We start from the raw sequence: 24,597 nt of genomic DNA on the forward strand, positions 1-24,597 counted from the left end.
TCACAATGAGAAGATATAGGGCAAGGAACAAAAGTGGAATACATAAAACCTGACATATATTCACATTTTTATATCAGGCGCGGTGTGGTGCAGACAGGCTTTAGTAAAGGCTAGGCTTGGAGGACAGGTTAATGACCCACAAGATAAATTTAGTCTTTTCATTATCCCTTGGATATTCCATATTTAATGGAGAATATTCTCAGCTGCTACATTCTAAGGTAATGAATGCATATAACCTGGTGATGAGAGTGCAAGAAGAAGAAAAGATGGAAGAAAAACTAAAAGCAAGAGGGAAAACCTGTTTTCTGTTCTGTGAAAGGGCTCAGGCTCAACCACCCGTTTCTATTATACTAGAGGAAAACTTGCCATTTCTAGCCTCGACCCAGACACCATCAACAGTCCCGGCACGGTTCAACAGCCATACCGAATGCAGTGATCCCTGCATACTTTAACATTTAAACAACCACCCCTATGATTTACAATGACCTCCTGACAATCCCCTACTAATCAGGACATGATCAAACAGAACTCGTATGGCTTGACGATGTCCACGTGATGGACTGGTAAGACATGAGTGAAAAATCCCTGCGTGGTTCAAGAGGCCAGGAGAGATTTATGTGCGAATGGGGATTGCTCCTCCTAATGTGTGGAGACGAGTGAGCCGAATAGCAATGACTGTCTGTATGGACTGGCAGATAGAAGCAGAAGACCCTCACTGCACTGCATTAACTTTTAATTATGACTCTCTGGAAGATGCAATTACCCATTAGAGACTAGACTTGCTTAAGCTCCGCAACCACACTATAACTTTTTCTTGCATTAGCCCACTTTTCTTTTTTCCATAAGCCTTGTTTAGTGTCATGTGTATATTATTGCAGGCTTCCTTTTTTTTAACTGCAGTACTTCAGTGTGGATGTTGAGTTTCTTCTATATATTGTTGCCTTTTGCTTATTATCTGTTCTTTTTCCAATGTCTCTCAAGGTTTCTCTCCAACACTTCCTTCACTGGGGCCACAGGCCTGATCCAGGTCGATGCTGGAGTTTCTCGGATCCTCTCCTCCCAACTGTTTCATGTATGGAGTCTGAAGAGAGGTGCTCTGGGGCAGCCCGCGTGGGTTACTGTAGGCCAGTGGACCCGAGGTCGACTGGAGTTAGAGGGTGGCATCCTGGGACTGGTGGGAGGGTTCATGACCAGCCAGGGACAAGGTCTTGGAGCTGGGGTGAGGGGAGGGGATGGCCAGGGTGACAGTAACGCTGGAGGTCGCTGGAGGCCGGGACTTTCGGTCGAAGGACACCGCCTCAGGGTTGTGACCCTGGTGGAACACCCATTTGTCTTCACGCGGGAGGTGGACGAGGATGGAATGTGTCCAGCTGGACAACTCTGTCTGGACCCCAAAACTAACCAGTCTGCTGTAATCCACAACCTCTTTAACCAGCTTCACAACTCAAACACTACAACACTGGACCTGGATGGCATCGGTGAGCTTTATTTTGGCTTTGTCCATAGAATACTGTCATTATGGAACTGTTATACTGCAGAATGTAATACTTCTCAAAAACATTTTAACTTGTACTGTGGGCATCTGTGACTTCTAATTTATGTCAACTCCAAGCTTTTCTTACGTAAGCCCTTAGATCTTTTTCCTTCGATCTCAGTGCTGCTGTATTTGGCTGGCCATGTCTGTACAGCACCTGTGGATATTTGAGGTAGAATCAATACGAGATTGTAACAGGTCAGTCTACTTGAAAATATGACAGGGTTCGGGTCAAGGGCTCCACTCACCCGCTACATCTCAGTTTCATGAATGAAGACTATAAATCAATATGAGATCAAGACTACCTTGTCAAACATGTACTAGTATATTTTTTTCACAAAGGAGACTATCTAGTAGCTATACATCCAGTCCACAGTATAGCAATAAAAGTCATTATTTCATTTACTTGAATCAGCCAGTGCAAATGGAAGCTGTGGGAGAAATTTGCATTTTTTATGATGATGGAAGTATTAAATAATTCATTGGCCAGTGATAGGATTAATCTTTTCAATGCAGAGGGGAGTTCCTTGTTTAAATAACTTACAAAATATCGAAAAACAAAATTCATGAAGGTGCATTGTAAAAGAAGTCAAGAAGCCAGGCGAGAGCAACTGCAAAGCTGCTGATGTCGATTAACTGATACTATAAGTATAATGTTTTCCAGAGCAATCAAAATCGCAAACATGGCAAGAACTTTAAAATTCATATTGTAGCATCTCCATTACATCTTGCCAGCTCTACATTTTTTTAATGAGTTCAAGGGTTGTTAAATTTTTTTTTAGCGCAGTACTTAATGTGAATAAATGTAGTCCCTGCCAGGTCAAAAAAAAGAAAAAGATGTCCAAGTTGAAGTGTAATGTGAGGATCCATCAACATTTTCCTTGAACCATGGTCATTTGTGGACAAATTCCCAGGTGTGCGACCCCTACACTTCCAAATCATGCATATGAATGTCCGAGTGGATAAATTTCACATCATCATCATTTCTTTTCTCGCAGAACTACCAGAGGACCTGAGAAAGTGCTGCTATGGGTACTGCATTGACTTGTTGGAGAAGCTGGCAGAAGACATGGGCTTCACCTTTGACCTGTACATTGTGGGAGACGGGAAGTATGGGGCGCTGAGTGGGACAGGACGCTGGACCGGACTGGTAGGGGACCTGCTGAGCGGAACCGCTGACATGGCCGTCACCTCTTTCTCTATTAACTCTGCCAGGAGCAGGGTCATAGATTTCACCTCACCCTTCTACTCCACCAGCCTGGGCATTCTGGTACAACTGCTTGAAGTCATCATTAATTGTAGGAGTTTTGAATTTGCATTTTTACGACTGTAGAATTCACAGGGCATGTCCTCAAAATGTACAAAATGTATTGTAAACAAAAGCACTGCAGTACTCAGTGTTACTTTGACTTTTTATGCCTATGCCAGTATGACTTGATGATTTGGTCTGCAGCTATTTATTGTTCACCCTAAGCCCCCCTCACCTTGGTCTTGTGGTAAGGAGTGGGAGATCATTAGTTGGGGAATAATTAGTTTGTGGAGTTTTGAGAGTGTATGTTAATTACTGAACTTCAAAATTAGATGCAATTTAAGAGTGTCTAATGAGTCTAAAAGGCATTTGAGAAGCAGTCCTCAAACATGCTGTAGTTATTCTTTGATTAGTTAGCATTTCCATCTATGGCTGACAAACTGCAGTGCATGATATGATCTAACAATACGGCTTCATTTGAAAATGAGAAATTCATCATTTTAAAAAGTGATTTCCTGTCCTTGTTGATTGATGAATAGCGCAAAATGAAAACAATGTATGCAATTCTTTTAAAACTAATTTGCCAAGGAGTCATTAACAGAGGTTTATAGAAACAATGCATGGTAATCAGCTGTCTCAAGTCAGTCTCTTTTTTGCTTGTGATCCATCAGGTCCGTAGCCGGGACACTGCAGCTCCCATTGGAGCCTTCATGTGGCCCCTCCACTGGTCCATGTGGGTGGGTATTTTTGTCACGCTGCATCTCACAGCTCTCTTCCTCACCTTGTATGAGTGGAACAGCCCCTTTGGCATGACACCCCATGGCAGGAACAGACTGCGTGTGTTCTCCTACTCCTCTGCTCTCAATCTCTGCTACGCCATACTGTTTGGACGCACTGTCGCCACCAAGGTAAAGAAGTTCTTCTCTCTGTGATTAATTGGCATCATGTGGGGCAGGGCAGGGAAAAGTCAGTGCAGAAAAGAGGAGGAGGGGATGCATTATGGGAAAGCATACAACAACAGCGAGGGCAAGTTGAAAGAGGGTGCTAGAGAGAAAGATGATGGAGATGGCTAGGGAGGAGAAAAGATTGATAGGGGAGAGGTTAAGGAGGTAGGCAGTGATGAAGTAGAAAGGTACAGGGAGGATAATGCACACACAGGGACAAAAAGGGGAAAGGGTAAGTGAGCCGACAGAGAGTGAAGGAGTTATGGTGAGGATGATGGGGATGGATGAAGGTGGTGAAAGTGGGAGCAAGTTGAGGTTAACTCCCCAACGCAGTCAGACACAAAGTTAAAAACAAGAAGGCCCACTGAAGGGGCCAATGCGGAGTGGGGGGTGTGAAGGTGAGAAAGCAAATCAGGAAATAGGTTTCAAAACGAAGGTATTAGAAAGGCTGATAGAAAGATGGTGAGATGGGGTTGAAAGGGTAAGTGAGGAAGCAGAGATGAGAAAAGCAACAGACTGACAGTGACGTGGAGGTGGGCAGAAAGGGGATGATGTAAAGGAGAGAGGGCACGTGAGTGGGCAAAGTTGGAGAGCGCGGCGACATAGGTTGGCACGAGAGGGAAATAGAATCGCAAAAGATAAGTGGAAGTCAAATCCTCAGACTCGGGCAAATTTATCTAATAACTTGAAAGCAACTTGAAAAACAATGTCTGTCACTTCACAGATAAAAAACAGAACAACTTGTTTTCATGCCATTTGTTTGGTATGAAAATGTAAATTACAAATATTAAATGCACCTTTGGAGTAGCAGCATTCTTCAAAAACCTGTCAGATTTAACAGATTGTGTGACACCCACAGTCACACTGGCGCACATACACAATCTGAATGTATTTGCCAGTGAATAACGACTCTGCCTTCTGCATTCTTTGTTTTTATTTAGCTTCATACTCTTCCAGAATCCATCATTAAGATAACTTGTGCTTCCTTTTCAAATTTCCACGCAGCAACATTTTCCTTAAATTATTTCTGTCCTCTTAATGAGATTGCAACTCATAATAATATTTAAATAAATACAAAACCACATCCTGTCCCTAAAGCAAGCTGAGAAAATGACAGAGGTGAGAAAGAGGTCAAGTGATTAGAAAGACCTTCCCATTATTGAAAGGTCATAGGTTTGATCCTCGCATCGGCAATTTGTCAATTAATAGGTTGTGTTCATTAGCAGCCTTTTGACCTGTTAAAATGTCCTTGAGCAACATTCTGAACCTCTGTGTGCTGGGTCACAGCCAAACAGCGATGTTTACTCTAGGTTATGGGTAAGAATGAGGAGTTGAGTTGATTTTTAATATGTGATTTAATGACTGGGGGTTTTTCAATACAAGTAAATCTGAAATGAAAAAGTCTGACTGTTTTTAACCTTTCTAAAACACAAACATCTAAGAAATATATTCAGGTTTTCCTCTTCTCACATAAGCTGTTATCCTTAACATACCTGACTACTACAGATAGTAATAATTGAGCATTACTTCCAAGGCCAAGGGCAAGAAGCATTAATCTGCGTGGTTGTGTTTCACAACAAGCGCGCCACTATATCGCACTGTGCGGAAGCTGTCAGTGCTATCAGGGTTTAGACTAACGTTAGCAGCTCTGTTCTGCTCTTTATTTCTTTTGATTTTAGACTCCAGCAACCCCAGGCAACAATAACTGAGATAGCAGTGTGCTTGCCAGCATATCATCTAACCCTAAAAGCCATTTGAGATTGGAAACAAGTGTGTTGGCTGATGAACTGTTGTTGTTAGAATGAATTAGCAGTCAATTCCAAGTGACCCTTAACCTTTAAATTGAACAATGCTTTGTCTATGTGCATCATCAGCTACCAGGATTATAATGTTTTGCCTTAGTAAATCTAGCTTTAGCCTTATTATTTAATAATAATATCAATATTCTATAGGATCATTTTTGTTGCCACAAGTTCACTTACAGTAACAGCTTGTTTAAAAGTCAGCCATCCCATAGGGTTAATGTTAGTTTAATGAGCTTTCTAGCTAGTCCTGATAAAATGTCACTGAAAGTTACAATTTTAGCATTAAATTGATACTTAAAGTAGCAGTTAGAAGAATGCTTTGTCTATGTTCATCCAGCATAAAGGTCTGTTACAGTATTTCTTTAATTTTTTTTTCCCTGCCATCTGTTACACCCCCAATCTGCCAGCAATCAAGCTGCTAACTTCTTGGCTTGCCTCTTGGGGGCAACAGGAAATCTTAAAGGGCTTCCAGTCTACAAATGCACATACTTGGAAAAAATAAAAGCTGATTAAAAAACTGAATCATCATCAGACCACAGCCAGTTAGTGCAAGACTGCATTTCAGCAAATTCTCTTTTGCTCTCCACAACCAAAGTGGTTTGTTTGGAAGCAAACCTGCAATATCAGAACAAAGACCTGACAGGCCATGTCACTATCTGTAGTTACTCACCTCTACTTTCTGATGAAGGGCATTCTCCTGTCTTTCACTTTGGCAAAAATTCTCAGTAACTCTGTCAATGGAATCAAAAGATTTCATTGAACTTGTTGCCAAGTTGCCCAGTCTCTCCTGTCCACAGGTGTTTTCTGGGTAGGCTTTAATCCTTTTCAGGCAGGGCGAAGAGCTCTCTGCAGATGTGTTTGTAATAGGAATGGTGAGCGTCAGCCTCAACAGCCTGCACACTTCAGTTAAAGCAGCGGTCAGTTCATTTCTTATGAACATCTCCAGCAGCTCATTCGGCAGCTTGTAAAAGTGGGCATGCACATGAATGACCTGGTTTTTAAAAAACCTCAGGCATGAAAATGAAATCAAAGTCATTCCACTTTTATTTCAGGGCAGGATCCCATCCAGGCCTAATCATAACACATGATGTTAAAAGCAATGTTCTTTATTATCTCAAACCTCATGTACGTCTTGCACAGCCAGGCTTCTTAGGTTCTACCGTCTACGCGGATATTGTTGTCCATCTCAGTGAGCAGCACTGTCCTTTTATTTGAATAGTTGAAAAAGTTGGGGAAGCAGTCAAGAGAGGCAAAAAAGATATTTGAATCCTTAATATTGTTTGTTCCCTGAGCCAGAGCTAAGTTAAACTTGTGTGCATAACAGTGAATAAACAATGCATATTGGCATTTCGCATTCACAAGGGTGTGTGCACCACCTCTTCGCCGACTCATATGTCTCACTCCATCATATGCTTAACAAATGAGATTAGTTTCAGGACGGTAGTTTGTAATTGTCTTGATCACAACAGTCACTCTGTGTCAGAGAGACCGCTCACACACATTTGTGGGCTATGACAATCAATTTGCATCTGTACCTGTACAATATGTCTCTGGTCTTGTGTAGTTTGACTGCCATGAAAGGTGCAAAGGATGAAAGCCCAGCACTTAATTTATAAATCAGGATGTCACAGATAGGGTGCTTTCTGCTGTTAGAGGTGGAAGAAAAGAATACCAGTCTAAATATATATGGCCAAAGCTCTTGGGACAATCAGTTAGAGCTAAACAAAACTACACAAATGAAGCATTTATGGGTTAACATTTGCTGGAAACCTTTTACTCCACTGGGACTATTGTAATGAGTTATTGTCAGCTTGAGTAACATGATTTACTGAGTAATGTATTTATTCTGTGCTGCTCCGTGCACATGTGCAGCAGTGGAAACAACAAAGAAAGAGCAAAGGAGGTGAAAGAGTGTCCCTGCAGAATGCTGTAAAGACTATAAAGCTGAGCTGAAGTGAAAGTACACTTAGATAACATGAGTTTTGACCAAGTTATTAAGCAGCTAATCATGTATGGCTAAGGACTGATAAAACCTCTTCCTGATCATTGTCTCCACACTGCAGGGTAATGGCAGTGGTTCCTTAGGTTTGCCACACATGAAAATGTGACTGTCTGAATCAGTGCTTTTGAGACTGTCATTGCTACACTGCAATTTCATGGCATAAATGCCCTTTAGATGATCCTTATTATTCAAACTTTCCAGTTGTAAGTCTGCCCGTGCTATCAGTGTAAACCTCTTACAGAACAAAAAGCTTGACAAATAGAACAACACTCATTTATGCTCATATTGCACATGCCATTTTCGCTTCCTCCTCTTTCAATTCCCCAATTAATTGTGCAAAGAGTTCTGAAACACTTCAAAAACCTTTATAATGGGTTACAACCTTGTTTGTATAATTAATATCTCATTAATCCCAAGCCCTTACAACACTGGAAATTCATCTCTTTTCTTCTTTTAAGTGGATTTTAATTGGTGGAATAAATAAATGATCACAGGGTTCAGGTGGATTAATTCCCTGAAGCAGGCAATTTCATGGAAAGATATTTTTGATGTGTCACACTAATAGTCACACTTTATTCGATTTTGAGTTTTGCACTAGATCTTCTTTGGCTCTGTTTTCATAAATGTGATTGCCTTTCTTTCGGGGCAAAATTGGGGAGAAGGATGAAGAGGCTGCATGCCTGAAGTTGGGCAAAATTTATGTCAACATTTGAACTGCCCTTTCTCATATATACATTTTTGAAACTTTTTTTCTCCATGTTGGTCATTTAGGTTAATTTCTGTTGAAGGCCAACAAACCCAAGTTTCACTTGACATACAGTACATCTCCATTCTGCAGACTCCTAAATGCTGGACAGGGCGCTTCTTGATGAACCTTTGGGCTATCTTCTGTTTACTGGTGCTGTCCAGCTACACCGCCAACCTTGCTGCAGTCATGGTGGGGGAGAAGACATTTGAGCAGGTTTCAGGAATTCATGATGACAAGGTTAGACCACTTTCAAGGTCACTGCATACACACAGCTATGTACACATATATTAATCTTACACAAGGACGAGCTAATGAGAAGAGAGTGAATGCTTGTGAAGGCTTATCACTTTCCATATCCCTAAACCCTGTAGGGAGTTCAGGGCTACTGTGAATTTGATGTGTGCCCCATCGTAATATCTGCACTCTGTTGGGATAAAGATGATCAGAATGTGAGCGAGCAGCCCTGGGAGGTTTGGAGGACCAAAATTTTTGTTTCCAGACATAAATATGCATCAAAGAAACACCAACAAAGGAAACTCACTTAAGTTTCCAGCCCACAGCCAAAAGGGCAAATGAATCAAACCATAGCTTTAAAATCTTCCCCATCAAATTACATTACTAATAGCAAGGGTAAAATAAAACAGACAATTAAAGCTATGCATTTATTGTATTGTATTGAATTGTATTGTATTTAGGCATTAAATATGCACAATAGCTATGTAAGAAACTATCCAGCCTAGACTTAATTTAAATAAGGGAAGCAATGCTTCCTTCCACCCCAATCCCAAAGTCCCAAATGGGGGTGTTGCGGGGTTGCGTCAGGAAGGGCATCCAGTATAAAATCTGTGCCTGCCAAATCAAATATGGCGATCCATCTGCTGTAGCAACACCTTGGGAATAAAGGAGCAGCCAAAAGTACATTATCTAAGCTCCTAAATAAAGGAACATATCACCTGACTTTATCACCTCCACTACATATGCATCCTCTCTTCCACTCATGCCTTCCTGTGCCATTTCCACAGTTGCACCATCCATCTCTGGGCTTCCGTTTCGGGACAGTGAGGGAGAGCAGTGCTGAGGATTACATGAAGAAGAGTTTCCCAGAGATGCACGACTACATGAGACGCTTCAACCAACCCACGACCCCAGAAGGTGTACACATGTTAAAGTAAGAAACAATCAAATCCATGCATGCAATGTACAAAATATTGAAAAAGGTGTGTGTGTGTGTGTGTGTGTGTGTGTGTGTGTGTGTGTGTGTGTGTGTGTGTGTGGGGGGGGGGGGGGGGTCTTTTTCCTATCACAAAAATGCAGACCTAAAAAATCTAGACACGTTTACATCTCGTATTTGTAGCTTTCTGTATTCGGTAGACTTATTTTTAATGCACAGTGCGCAACACAATTCTGCTAATTGCACCAACAATTTGCATGTGCTCATTCTCTCCCTTAAATATTTATTTTGAATTTTTATGAAGAACGAGCTACAAGCTTAACGTAAGTTATGCTTTAGGGATGATTTCTGCTTTCTTTACACCTGCAGTGCTGTTGTGTGTAACCCATTTATCAATGTTTGCTTATTAAAAGAACACCCTGTTTTGCAAGTGCGTATGACAGAGATATGAAGAAATGCTCAGTGCTTTAGCTGCATGTATTTAAACCATGCATAATCATGAGCTTTTCCTTATCTAGACACATTTTAGCATAAGGTGTAACCGAGGTAAAAACACATGAATTATATTTCATTAGTAAAGTCCTTGCAGCTTATAAGGAAAAAAATAATTAGACTTTTTTTAGTTTTAATGAGGGATGAATAAGGGTCAGGGACAGGCTGATGTAAGGAGTGCTGAGAAAAAGAAGATTCACTCAGATGTCGAATGGGGACAGAAAGCAGATGAAAGCAAGCACACAAGACAAGTTTATTTTTTTATTTTCACAGTTAATTTACAAAAGAAATTGAAAGTGCTTAACATAATTTATTGAAATAAAAAAAAAAAAAAAGAGCCCCAACAAATGGCACTTAAAAATACAAATTTAAGTGATGGGGAAAATAAAGAATAAAAAACAGTGAGAAAAAAAAAAGAAAAGAAAAGAAAAAAGACACAGTACAAGTTAGGGTGACAGAAAGTAGCTAAGATTCATTCAAAGGCAGTGGATAAAATAAATGACCCTCATTACAGAAGTAGGCAGAGGGCCTGGCTGGGCATGTCCTACCGAGAGGAGGCCCAGAGGCAGACTCAGGACACACTGAAGAGATTATATCTCTCGGTTGGCCTGGGAACGCCTCGGTGTTCCCCCGGATAAGCTCGAGGAGGTGGCTGGGGAGAGGGAGGTCTGGGTTTTGCTGCTTAGGCTGCTGCTCCCGTGACCCGGTCCCAAATAAGCAGAAGAAGATGGATGGATGGATGGATGGATGGATGGATGGATGGATGGAAGGAAGGAAGGAAGCTGAGAGGGTCAGACCAAGGAATCCAGGAAACAATGATTTTGAATGACCAGTAAATTTGACTATGTTCACACTTGTTTTGATCATATTCTGGATATTTACTTGGAACACATTTTTTTCCTGCTCACTTTACATGTCTTTCACTCGTCCACATCTAGCAAATCTGTTCTTTCTGTACCAGCTGGCTTTCCTTAAGCAGTTGAGGATGAACCCACTTTGGTTTCTGGCAGCCTGAACTGTTTTGCCTTCAGCTGTCTACTGGATTTAGCTTCTCCATCTGATTACCAGCAATAGAGGATGAGAGTGACAATACATTTATTATTCACATTACTGGTGTCAGTTTTCATGGCATCTCATCACTCATAGTTTTCCTGTTGAATGAAGAAAAGGGCTTATGACAGAAAGATGGAATGTTAGGACAGAAAATTCTATTTTAGGTAAGTTTTTAGTCAAATTAAATCATTTTAATAACTTATGCCCCTTAAACTTTGTATAGAACACACTGGACTGCATTCACAGAATACAGAAATAGTAAAACAATAAGTTTATCCTGCCCATGTACTGTACTAAGCACGACTACAACGACACATATACTTCTTAGACACAATGCCTACTCCAGAGAGCACCAGCAGAGCTACTGAGATGTGCGTGTGCTGACTTTGTGATACAAGTAGGAAGATAGAAAGCGCTTGTTCAGAGAAAGAGGATGAGAACAGAAAAGATGAAGGCGGCATTTGTTTGCGTGTGAGGCAAAGCAGAAGTGGAAGTCACAGCAGTGCAGAGAAGTGGAGTAAGGCTGTAAAATACTGTGTTGGCAGAACTACTGACCCCAATACTGCACTCAGATCTTAAAGAAGAAAAATCCCAAGCCTTCTCCTGGAGAGACACGATACACATGCAGGTGCACGCAAAAAGCTCAGAGGAAATCCTGCACACGTGAGCACATACACCAGCTTAAAGCTTACTGCACACTCTCATGCCTATATATTATATATGTATATATACATTTTTGACTGGTTCTGTGTGTGTGTGTTATATATATAAATAAATATATATATATATATATATATATATATATATATATATATATATATATATATATATATATATATATATATGCAAGCTCAAACACACTCACACACACCACTCTTGTTTCAAGGCCATGCAACGCTTCCAACCCTCTTTAGTCGCAAAAGAACTCTCTATCCTCTCTTTTCTCCCCGTGCATAGTATTTGACAGGTCTAGACAGAGAAAAACAGACTTTCCCACCTACCAGCACTGCAAAGACTTTGTAAAGTCAACCTTGTGTTTAGCAGTAAATGTCCTGAATAATAAGTTTCAGGTAATTTGATCAGTGTTGTCTACTTTTCCCATTAGACTGACTATATTTGTGTACGCCTCCTTTATCCCTTTCAAATCTGTGTTTACGTGTTCGTTATTATGTCTTTAGATGTCTCAGCATGCATGTCAAACTTATATCTTTCCTTCTTCATCTCTGTGTAGGTCCTCTTATTTAGACCCTGCCTGCTGAGCTTTAGATCCTGGAACCAATCCTCTGCCAGACGTGGTCAGCAGCATAGGCTGCACACAGAGAAACAGTCTATAATTAAGGGTCAATCAGGGTCAATTGGATCAATATTGCCAGAGTAGGAGAGTCTTCGGCAGTGTGTATAATGCCTTATCAGACCGCGACAGGGGATGTTGGTTTAGGTAATGATGTATGTGTTTACATAGTGTATTAGAATGCAGTTAATCTCATCCCCTGTATAAATGACACAGTGGCACGACAGCGCTAAATCCAAGGTTCCTGGGCAGGTCTGGAGATTTAGAAATAGTGTGGGAAACTGAATCTGATTTGTAAAACCGAAGATTAATCGCCTTTAATTAATGTTACTCTCTCACTTTTTGTGATGTATGTGTGTGTGTGTGTGTGTGTGTGTGTGTGTGTGTGTGTGTGTGTGTGTGTGTGTGTGTGTGTGTGTGTGTTGTTGTTGTTGGTGGTGAAGGACAGATCCTCCTGCCCTGGATGCATTCATCATGGATAAAGCCCTCTTGGACTATGAGGTGTCTATCGATGCAGACTGCAAACTACTTACTGTGGGGAAGCCATTTGCTATTGAAGGTACATACACTAGCACACTCACATACTTGTTTTTATCTCCTTTGAGGGCTCTGTATTGATTTGTGGTTGTTCCCTGAGGCTGGTTTTAAAAAAAAAAACTGAAACATGTTGAAAATCACACATGCATTCACACAGACACACACACACACACCCCAAAACTGTACATAAATTCACAGTAACACTTGTTAATAGTTACACATGGGGTGTGGGTCTTTGCCACATGAACCTGCACTCCAGGGACAATGCTGAGAGGATTAGAGTCCGAGCTGATGCGTGGATTTTAATGATTTTAAAGGCTCATTCCCACAAGCTGTATTGCCACTGGTCAAGTTGGCTATTCAAGGCAGGTCAAACTGAGTTTCAAGCAATGGGAGGCACACATGCATTTATATATGTGGATATAGATATAGATATATAAAGAAAAAGATTCATTTCAAATGCTGTAGCCAGTCATGTAGTAGTTGACAGAGCAACATGACTGACAGAATAACACCGTGAATCGCTGTGTGAACTTATAACGCTCCAGGGTAAAAGTACTCAAACATCTATTATTAAGAACACTGCCCAGTCAGAACAGTTTTGATTTTGCTCACACATTCCCACAATATTTAAAAGCATGTAAAAAAAAAAAAAAAAAATCTACTGTCACTCAGAAAACAGCTAATGACCCCCACAGGGGGAGATCACATTCAAGTTCTTGTACGTTGCTCTGTGAATGTGTGGGCTTACGCATGTTCATATGTAAGAGTTTGGCACTGTGTGTATGTGTGTGTGTGTGTGTGTGTGTGTGTGTGTGTGTGTGTGTGTGTGTGTGTGTGTGTGTGTGGTAGTAGTCTTTTCTTGTACCCCAAAATCACTGTATTCTCAGAGGCGTGTTAATGAAAGCTGAATTTGGATTTTTCCTTCTTTCCAGCCGTCCTCTTCTGCACGTCACTGAACAAAAACTGTTAGAAAAGCATAAATATTAGATTAATAGAGAATCTTACATTTTGCAAATGTACATGATGTTTGCAAAGAAATATATAGCATATATGTAATGGCTAGTTACAGTATCATACTAGACAGGACATACATTTCTTAGCTTACAGGGTAAAGAGCATTGTCTGTATTTGTAACTAGGTCAAAAAGCACTTATATCACTCTATCACAAGACAAATTACAAAGTATACTGTAGCCATTGATCATCTATATCAACAATAAATCTTTTTTTATCCCATAATTAATTACATGATTATTATAACCCTATATACTCAAAAAGGTAACAGCTTTAGAAGTTGCAGTACTGTAGCAGTAGTAGGAGTTGCAGTCATGCACACACACACACACACACAGGAGTAAATTATAACACTTTTAGAAATAAACGCTGCTGACGACCTGCCGAAAGAAATTATGTCCTGGCGCCAATAAATCTCAGGTTCTCCTTTTCACTGAGAAAAATAAAGTGTTCTAGCCATTGTAGCAAGTTTTACAGTATTCTGGTCACATGCCATCTGCACATATACACCTTCTGAAGGTGACTTTGAAGTGAAATTTCTGCTAGCAGAACACATTTATTGGATAAATCAAACATCTAACCTCTAACTCAATGTAGCTTAGTCACCAGAAGGCTTTTTTTTTTTCCTGGGATAGAATTGGAACTGGATGTTCATGCATGACCACATAAGTTTATTTATGTGCATGCATATTACTGTGTGTGTGTGTGTGTGTGTGTGTGTGTGTGTGTGTGTGTGTGTGTGTGTGTGTGTGTGTGTGTGTGTGTGTGTGTGTGTGTGTGCGCGCGCGCCCGCGCCTGTGCATGCATTTATGTATTTGTTTCATTTCACCCTTTTTTTTTCCTCATATCACTGATGCAGGCATAAACAGAAACAATAACAGCAAATAGATACTAGTAAGGGTGCCACCTGGGACCCGACACTGTCTTTGATACCATTTCTCTGTCAATCAAAGTGTGACCTCAGAAAGACCCCACTCCCACGTTCCCTACTTCCTGTACAATCCTTGTTCGCTGGAGATTATCTGCTGCTTTCTTCATTGCATTAGACAAAATGAGCCCAGGGACAGTGCTGTGGCATTACTCATGAATGTGAAGATGGGAAAGCAGGTCTCATTGATATGTAGAGTCTGTCAGGTTGATGACTACTTGATTTATTGTCTACACAAAAAAAGTCAGGCAAAGAATCTACACTTGTTTCAGAAGCTATTCTGCAGGGGTGACGATGAGTAGGATGGAGCTGAATAAATAAAGAACAGGAAATGACCCAGACAGGAAATGTGAGAGAGAAAAAACACATAAGAGAAAAAAAAATAAAACAAAACAAAAGATGGAATATGAGATGGAAAAAGTAAGTAGGAACAACAAAAGTAGAGAAATTGGGGGCCAGTGGGGAGGGTGAGTGAGGTGGGAGTTGAGCATAAGAAGGAGATAGAGGGCTTTCATTTGCCCACTGCCAGTTTGCTCCTTTCTGCACAGCTAGTGATAAAAGAGGCAGCCAACAGAGTCCCCTAATCAAGACAAACCTTCACCCCAAGCAGATGGAATGAGGGAGGGGAAGAAAGGACACAGAGAGCGAAAGGATGGAGCAAAGAAAGAGAGGAAGTGTTATTTGGTCTGTACGTGTATGCAGGCGGGATTTACAGAGCGGTTTGTGGTCAGAAGAGATGCAGGAATTGGGACTGTGGAGTTGCTGCAGGCAAGGTGCTCTGCTGAAATCTTCAGGCTGCTTAAGTGGAGGGAGATGTGGGGGTGTTGTTGTGCATCTGTTTTCGCTGAGTGCTGTTGGGAGATGTTTACGACAGCCTAGACACACCCCATTAATAATATTGCCACTGAACATGCAGCCACTCGCTGTTGGCTTGCATGTGTGTGTATGGGGTTGGTGTGTATGTGCGAGCATGTGTCCCTGCGCACATAAGTGGTCTACACAAGCTCAGTCAAGCAGGACAAAGCACGTCTGAAGATCAAAACGAGGATGGCAGGAGATTCTGTTGGCGGGGTGAAAGTGTTGTTGGTCGGGCAGCTCACGTCTGACAGGAGTGGCGTACGTTTGCTTGTGCGTGTGTGTGTGTGTGTGTGTGTGTGTGTGTGTGTGTGTGTGTGTGTGTGTGTGTGTGTGTGTGTGTAAAATGCAAAATTGTGATTAGCAGAAACTGTTGTGATTAATTCATAAGAATTCAGTTGCATTTCTTATTTTATATGGTAGCAGGTTTTGGATTAAGATGTCATCTTTGGATAAATGTAGAGGACCAGCTTCACTGTTTTTCATTTATTTATTATCAAAGCAGAGATTAATCAAGAAAAATCTTCCACTTATCAGAAGTCAGGTCACGGTGGCAGCAAGCTAAGCAGGTTATTCCAGATGTCCTTCTCCCCAGCAACACTCTCCATTTCTTCCCAAGGCATTCCATGTCAGATGAGATATATAATCTCTCCAGCAGGTTCTGGGTCTACCCTGGGGTTTCCTTTGAGTTTAGCACGCCCAGGAAAAACTGCAAAAGGAGGCTCCCAGGAGAGAAAAGAGAAAGCACACTCTTTAGAGGTTACTGATATTCACATTCTGGACTGAGAAGACAGGTGTTTGAGAGAGGAGTAAAGGAGGCCATCTACATCCACTGTGAATGACCATCATTAAACACAGGTGGTGGCTTATGACACCAGCTATCAGCCACTTGTAATGCAGTCCTGAGATCCATTGCCCAGGTGTTTGAACCCCCACTCACACCTTACCTTTGGTGGCCTCAGTAGCTCACATGATGGTGGGGTGGGGCAATGTACCACAGAGGTTTCACTCATTGGCCCTGGTGACAGTAATGGCCCATGCCTTTTTTCCCCACTTTGTCTCATGTGACAACTCACATGATCAATAGTAGGTTAACATCCCTCAGGACCACTTCCAAAGGCAACAGTCCCCACTAGGGGTGTATTACCTGGGACTCTTTGCCAGTTATTTCAGAACTAAAGAAGCTTCTTGGATGGAATCTGGTTGGATTGGTCTTCACGAACCTAAAGGAGTCAAGTTGCCTGCTTTTCAAGCTCTCAAGCCTTCAGTCACTTGTATTTGCAATCTTACTTTTTGGGTCATTACTCATGACCTTATGATCTGATGACCATAGGTGAGGGTTGGAAAGTAGATGGGCTGGTAAATATAAAGCTTCCTCGTTACCACAACAGTTAAGTACAACGGCCGGATTCCTGAAGATGCTGCATCAATCTGTCGCTCCACCTCATGCTCCACCTTCCCATCACTCATGAATAAAATCCCAAGATACTGGTACTCCCCCTGCCTGGGGCGGCCTCTCTCTCACTAATCCAGGTGGAGCACTCCACGGCTTTCCAGCAGAGAACCACAGCCTCAAACTTTGACAACCTGCAACATCTGAAGTGTCTGAAAACCTGTTTTCTCAGTCGACTTTTTAATATTGACTCAAACACACAAACAGCTGATGTTAGAAATGTGCTGGTTGCTTCATTTCAACACGTTCTCTGCTGCTTTTATCTGCACATCTCTTAAGAGTTTGCAGAAGCAAAATCACAGATTAAAGCTGAAAGTCGGTGCCACATGAAGGTCACACAGCCACACACCAATCAGAATCTTTCTCATATTTTAAGACATATGTGGGAAAATGTTGCCTAGGAGATGCTGCTGAAAAATGAAATTGATGTAACCACGCTCACAGAAGCACCTGATTTTGTGACTGTTTAACCCATGAAGGGTTAGATAAGGTTATGTATTTATTTATGGAGTTCACATTTCAAGATTTATAGGAGATTAAGGAGTACTTAAAACATTTTTGTTCTATTAAATCTATTAAATCCCTATACAGGGACGGGTGGATCTGAATGAGAAACTGAGGACACTGCAATACTTTAGCATCATTCTCTGCTTTATCTGTTTTACTCAGTGGGACCACTGATGCATACTGTATAATATTCCTCCATCATTACTTGAAACATTCCTCCTTAGAAGCTTTAACATATCCTACATTTGAATTACTGCATCCATAAAATAGGAAGAAAATCCTCTTGAAAACAAGAAATTATGTGCTTTACTTTTCAAACAATAACTAATGGATAAAACACATGCAAATAGTCAAACTTCAATAATAGTTATGAATGTAACGAGCAATAAAAATCATTTAATACTCACTAATAACCAGCAGTGCTTAGAAGAACATGAACCCAAACTGAAATGTGCTTTTTACAAAAATGTAACTCTGAAGTTGTGAAAGATCATCTGTGTTCTTAAAATAAGCTAAAGTTTTTACAAACGTGGTGCTTTTAAGTAACACCAGTGTGTCTTTGAGCGTGTGGGGGATTTGAGTGACAGCTTTGGGACATGAAGCTTGTGATGGAAAATGCGAATGTCTGGGGGAAAGAATCAAAACAAATGACAAGTGACTGCCCACTTGCATTTCAGTATTTGACTGAGTGCTCCAAAGAAATGGGGATGGAGATATGCTGATGACAGAAAAATACTGTCTGTCTGCTTGGGAAAAAAAAGAAAAGTATGAGGAGCGAGACATACAGAGACAAAGCAGTGGACTCGGGAGAGGAGCTCAGAGATAAAGAGAAGAATGAAGTGAGGCAGAAATTGAATGAAAGTGAAGGGATGACAGAGATAAAGAGTGGACTAACAGTGGAAGAGACCAGCGGCAATGGTAGGAGAGAAAAGACCTTGCATGGGGAAAAAGGAAGGATGGGTGGGGGATGAGTAAAGAATGGTGGGTAAAAGAGGGAAAGAGCAAAGGGATGGAGGCTTTGGCAGTCTTTGTCATGTAGGAAGCAGAGTGTGACAGCTACGTGAACCTTCGCTATTCTCTGTTTGTGTCCACAACCCCCATCGGGCTCATACACCTTGACAGCCCCATAACACACATACACACACATAAACACGCTGACAAACAGCTGCCAAATCTGAGCCAACCACACACACACACACACACACACACACACACACAAACCCTGTTGGTATGACTGAGTCTGTGACTGCAGTACAGATGAAATGAAACAAACAATCCCCGGAGGTTTTGTATAGCAATAAATCTTAAAGAGGGTCTTTTCTTTTGATTCAAAGCTGAGGGACACATTTCTTTCACTTTTTACCTGTCGAAATGTGGGTTGTAATGCAAACCAGAAGCCTTTTAAGTTTGCGAAGGGCAGAGAGGCAATTCTCTCCAGCTATTAAACAACACTTGAATGTGCTGCTATAGAAATTAAAAGCAATAAACACTGGTGGAGGAACGTACTTAAATCTCTGACTTAATTAAAAATATTAGAGTTATATAATTTTATTGCTGTAACTACTCTGTATTTTACTGCTGTGTCTGCTTTCATTACTCCAACTGCTGCTGGTGGTGTTTTACCTTAAGCAAGAGGGAAACTTCTAAGGCAATGCCAGCCAATTGATGATGATGGTCACGAAACAATTTCTACAAATAAAAAACAGATTAATATTTAATGCACTACAATAATGATTTGCATTACTGATTGCATAATTAGATATACATCTTAAGCTTTAAATATCTGTGACACTCTAACTTAATTGACTAATTGCACTGTGCTGTCTCAGTTTTTCCATAAAATATAAATGAATAAGAATGTAAAACGGAATATCTTCATAATCATGCAGTTATTGAAAATAGCATAAACACAACAAATCACACATCTTGCAAGTATTAATTAGTTAATTAACATGATTTGGCATGAAAAGAAGACAATATGTCATTCAGAGCCAAAGATGTGGATGGGTTCTCTGAAAGACTGCATGGGAAATAATAATTTAAGAATGTGATGCAAAGTTGCAAAGAATTTGGGGATTTTGTCATCTGTGGTACATAATGTTAAAAGATTTAGAGAATCCAGAGATATTTCTGTTTACAAGGGATAAGGCTGAAAACCAGTAATGAATGGCTGTGATCTTCGAACCCTGAAGCAGCATTGCATTTAAAACAGGCACATTCTGAAGTGGAAATCACTGGGTGATGAATGACCACTGAGCAGATGGATTCAAATGGCAGAGGCAGACGATGGTGCAGACTAACCATTCGGTGAGTCATTCACCCCAAACAATTTACAATTCATGGACAGAAAAACATGGTGGCTGTGGGGCACTTTTGGCCTCCACCACCATCACCACAACAGTGAAAAACAGGCAGCTGCTTTAACGCTGCTGCTCATGGCCTTAGGGGACACATTTGCTTTACCACAGCAGGGATGTTTCCATATTTACCTGATGGCTATTAAACCCTGTTACACGTACGCGTTGGTGGAATAAAATTCAGAATTAGCATTTTTTGAAAAATACAATTCTCTTGTTTCAACATTAGATATGTATTTTTGTAGTATTTTAGGTGAACACAAGATGTAAATTATTTGCAAATCATTACAAATTGTTAATTTTCTTTTTTATATTCCATATATCAGTACAAATTGTTTTTTGTAACATGGGCACAATGGAAAGTAACAGTGCCTGCATTGGCATGCATACTGTGCAAAAGATTTGAGCCACCCCTCATTTCTTTATATTTTGCAAACATAAATGGAAATACAGTATGTAAGGCAAAAACAAGCTTGAATGTCAATATTTGTTATGACCACCTTTATTCTTCTACACAGTCTGAACTCTCTTAGAAAAGCTTTCCTGTAATTTTGTTAAGTGGGCTTCAGGAATAGTTCTTCAGGCTTCTTCAAGGACATTCAAAGCTCTTCTTTGGATTTTGGTTTCCTTTTGAGCTGTTCTCTGCCAAGATGATCCCACACTGGTTCAGCAGGTCCAGGCTCCGGGGAAGCCAATCCATGACTGACAGTGTTCCACTGTGGGTTTTTTTTTTTTTCTGTCCGAGTATGCTTTTACTGTATTGGCAGTGTGTTTGAGATCATTGGTAACGGCATCATTTTTCAGAATGACAATCAGATGCTTTCCAGATGCTATGTCCAGCTCATGCATAATTTGGCGTACCTCAGCTCCTTGTTTCCCTTCCTTAAGAATAGCTTCTTCACAGCCACTCTTCCACTGAGACCATTTCTAATGAGGCTTCAGTTAACAGTAGATGGACTGTGTCAAGGTCCTGCTGAATTTTTTCCTGTTTCTTAAGGACAGGACTTTCAGATACTGTTCGTCTGCTGTAGATAGGTTTTTACGCATGCCACTTCTTTTGTCCTCCACTTTACTCCAACTTTTTAAGGACACACTGCACAGCATGTTGAGATATGCCAAGGTTTTGTCTAACAGCTCTTTGGGATTCACTTTGCTAGTACAGAAATACTGTTTTATGTCTGTCAAACTGTCTTATCTTTGGCATTTTTGTAGATTCAACTAAAGGAGTGGGAATACATTATATGTTCTTGCAGCAGGCTGCTAATAAGTGCCTAAATAATCAATTTAAATTTGGTTCTTTGCACAGTTGTATGTTAGGTGTGGACATAACTCTGGTGCATCCTTTGAAGTAGATGCCTTTTTATACTTGAATGATTCATCAGTCAAAAGCTGTGAAAGACCTTCAGAAAACCTGAAGAACTATTGCTTAAGACCACTTTAAAAAATTATAAGAAAGCCTGGCTTCTTAGAAGCAACATATAAAGAAATAAGAGGTGGCTCGTATCCTTTAATATTATATATAATGAAAATGCTCCCAAAATATACCTGATGTTTGCATTTTTTTATATTTAACTAGATTTTTAAAATTGCTTTTTATAAAGTATATTCATGTACATTTCTATTCTCTAGTCTTTTGGTGTATTTCACTTTAACTTGAGTTTTTTTCTTCACTATCTGTGCTATGAAAATGAAAAAATACTGCTGCTGTCAGAAAAGTGATGCGATAACTGTCTCCAACAAAAAGCTACAATTACATAATCAAAAAGGAACATTGTCATCAGAGCTACCCACTGTGGCGGACCCCTTGTGAAGAAGGGAGCTGCCAAAAGTAGCTTTCTTTCTTTCTTTTTACTGTCATCAGAAGAAGGGGATTCATAAAAGGGCTATAATACCAGTATGGTATCAATTTCCTGTGCACATGGAGTGGAACCGACCTTTGTTTGGCCTTTCAACAAAAGAAGGTCTTGTATCTGTAACTGTGGAGGGGATGAATGTGAAGTGAGCACAGAGTGGATGATCAGCATCGGGCTATGATAAGTGTTTTGCAACTACAAGCTCTGGTGATGAGGTCACAGTTGGTGAGAGGTAGGAGGTGTGTGGTGGGATTTTTACAGAATTGGGAAACCTAGTTACAAAACAGATTTAGAATGACTGTATTCACTTTAAAGTATATTCCAAAAAGCCTATATAAATGGAGTAAAGCATATAAAGGCTATTTTCTAAACTAGTATGCTATGTGTTATATATCTTGTTTCTAAAATAGAGCTCAGTGTAGTGAAACTTGAGGGAGAGACGGTTAAAGCAGAAAAGAAAAAAAGACACCATTAACATTCATTTAGAGGGACAAGGGAAGGGGACTTGGTGGACAAGTGAAGAGTAATAACACAAGAACTTAACTTTGACATTTCTATATCTTCAGTTATCCCTCACAGCAGAACCAGAAGTCCAAGATGGGGTGCTGGACCAACGCCTCATGCATAGAATTTCATTTACATAAAAGTAATTTACAATACAATAATTCATCACCACGGTCTAAGCACTGCAATGTGACTGTAACCAAAGGGAATCTAACTGCGCATAAGAAGCAGCCAGGTAAAATATGTATATTTGCATATTTTCAACTGACGGACCCCAAAGGGTGGAGTCAGATTTGATCCCACTCCATTCCTTAAGCTGGGATCAGACTACTTGATATGAGCCTAAAAATGGCCTGAGCTGACAGAGGAGGGGGTGGTAATGGGGCATTTGGAATGGAAATGAGTATCAACATGACATATAAAGTTTCATAATGGAGTACAAGTCTAGGATGCCTCATAAGGTCTAAATAGACAGACCTAACTTTTTTGCATTCTTTTAAATTGAATTATACATCCATCAATGTTTCTAAAAAATGCATTCTCAGTGATGTTTGAGAGAACCATATTTTCCATAACCATAAGACTATGTAAGCAGGCAAAGCAGACTGGAGATATAGTCCAGCTTGTTTCCTTTTTAGGGTGAGGCCCCAAAACCACTTTGTTAGGTAGAAAAACATCATGCTGTGTGGCACAGGTATAGATTTCAGCTGCAATGCAGGGGACATTTAACACATGCATTTATCCTCCTGACAGAAACATCTTAAGCCAGCCTCGGTTCTCGTCCCTTAAGTTCATCAGTGATATGTGTGACATATTTTGAAATCACAGGAAGTTTCAAACATATGCCGAAATCTTTCTGAAACACATCTGACTTACTGAGATAAAATCATTAATCATCTATGAGCATTTAAGCAGGTTTCTTCCCCAAACCAAAGACACAGAAGCAGACTGATATCAGACAGAGCTGCCAGCTTGTTACACTCTGACCCACAAGTCTGAAATCAAACATAAAAGCGCCGCGAAGACTAAATCATGTCTCGGCAGGGATAATATTAAATGAGAAAAGTTGAGAATAATTATTTGAAACCCTGATGGTTTGGGGTAGAGTCTGTTATAATGTTAACCACATTAGAAGCTCCTTCCTCAGTGCCTGGGTTATTAGCATTGCAGCTCCTGCTGCATCTAACATAAGAGTTAATTGTTTGGTGGCTTTAAAAAGAAAGGACTCCTACATCATTCTCCAATAATTGACTACTGCTACATTCTCCTGCAAGCTCATGCAGGTCATGAGCTATTATTTGTGTGTCTTGATCACCCGTTCCTATAAACACCAAGGGAGTAACATTTAATCTGATCTATGCCTTAGATTTGGTTGGGGGTTTGCAATGAAAAACTTCTCAGGCAATATTAAAAGGAGCTTCAGACCACTCAGTGCATGAACTTGATCCAGTTTTTTTGTTTGTTTGTTTTACTTCACCTTTCTATATATCTGCTGTCCAGGTGAATCTTAGGACACTGTATTTGCACTCTATAGGTGGAGGTACTTTGCCAGAAAACATACTTTATTTCTGATTCAAGTTGAAGTCTGTAAAACCATAAATATTCTTTTTCCAGAGGCCATCTGCCCTTTGGCAAAGTGGAACTGTCTGACTGGTTTTCCTGCAAAAAAAACACCAAGTTAGACACTATCTTCCTGAGGCATGACTGTAGCTCTCAGGTCGGTTACCTTTAGCACATGTATTTACATCTGTGTCTGTCTCCTCTTTCAGGCTATGGTATAGGCCTTCCCCAGGGCTCTCCTCTAACCCGTAACGTGTCAGAGTTCGTGAGTCGCTACAAGTCTGACGGTTTCATGGACATGCTACATGACAAATGGTATAAGGTTGTACCCTGCGGAAAGAGAGTCTTTGCAGTCACTGAGGTAAGTCATCTGTGGGAGTGTGTGTTCATGAATTGTGTACGTGTGTTGTGTGTTAAGCAAAGACTTCTGCTGCTGTACTTCTATAAATGAGTCTCCCTTTGGGACACAGACAGGATTGCCTGCCAGCTAGGCACACATACACTGACAGACACTGTCTCTCTCTCACACACACACACACACAAACGAAGACATACAATCACATAAACTCAGGCCTATTTACTGACCTTAACCAGAGTTACAGGCACGCACTGTCTGAGTGTCGATTCTTATTTGTATCTTGTGGTTGCTACAGTACTCTGAGTTCTTGCCCTCCCTTTTCCTTTCACTCCTTTTAAAGAACCGGGAATCTCTAGACAGAGCACAATGTCTGTATCTAT

At 40.6% G+C, this 24,597-nt stretch overlaps 1 protein-coding gene across 1 annotated transcript in view; it reads left to right on the forward strand.

Moving 5' to 3' along the window:
- Nucleotides 1–24,597, forward strand: part of LOC115772710 (glutamate receptor ionotropic, NMDA 3B-like) — a 77,137-nt gene that overhangs the window by 48,332 nt on the left and 4,208 nt on the right. Inside the window, 7 exon segments of the mRNA XM_030719103.1 lie at nt 982–1,478; nt 2,533–2,804; nt 3,455–3,691; nt 8,373–8,519; nt 9,305–9,450; nt 12,733–12,848; nt 24,069–24,220. Of these exon segments, the coding sequence (XP_030574963.1) occupies nt 982–1,478; nt 2,533–2,804; nt 3,455–3,691; nt 8,373–8,519; nt 9,305–9,450; nt 12,733–12,848; nt 24,069–24,220 (1,567 nt within the window).

The sequence above is a fragment of the Archocentrus centrarchus genome, chromosome 22 (assembly GCF_007364275.1).
Source record: "Archocentrus centrarchus isolate MPI-CPG fArcCen1 chromosome 22, fArcCen1, whole genome shotgun sequence".
Classification (NCBI taxonomy): Eukaryota; Metazoa; Chordata; class Actinopteri; order Cichliformes; family Cichlidae; genus Archocentrus; species Archocentrus centrarchus.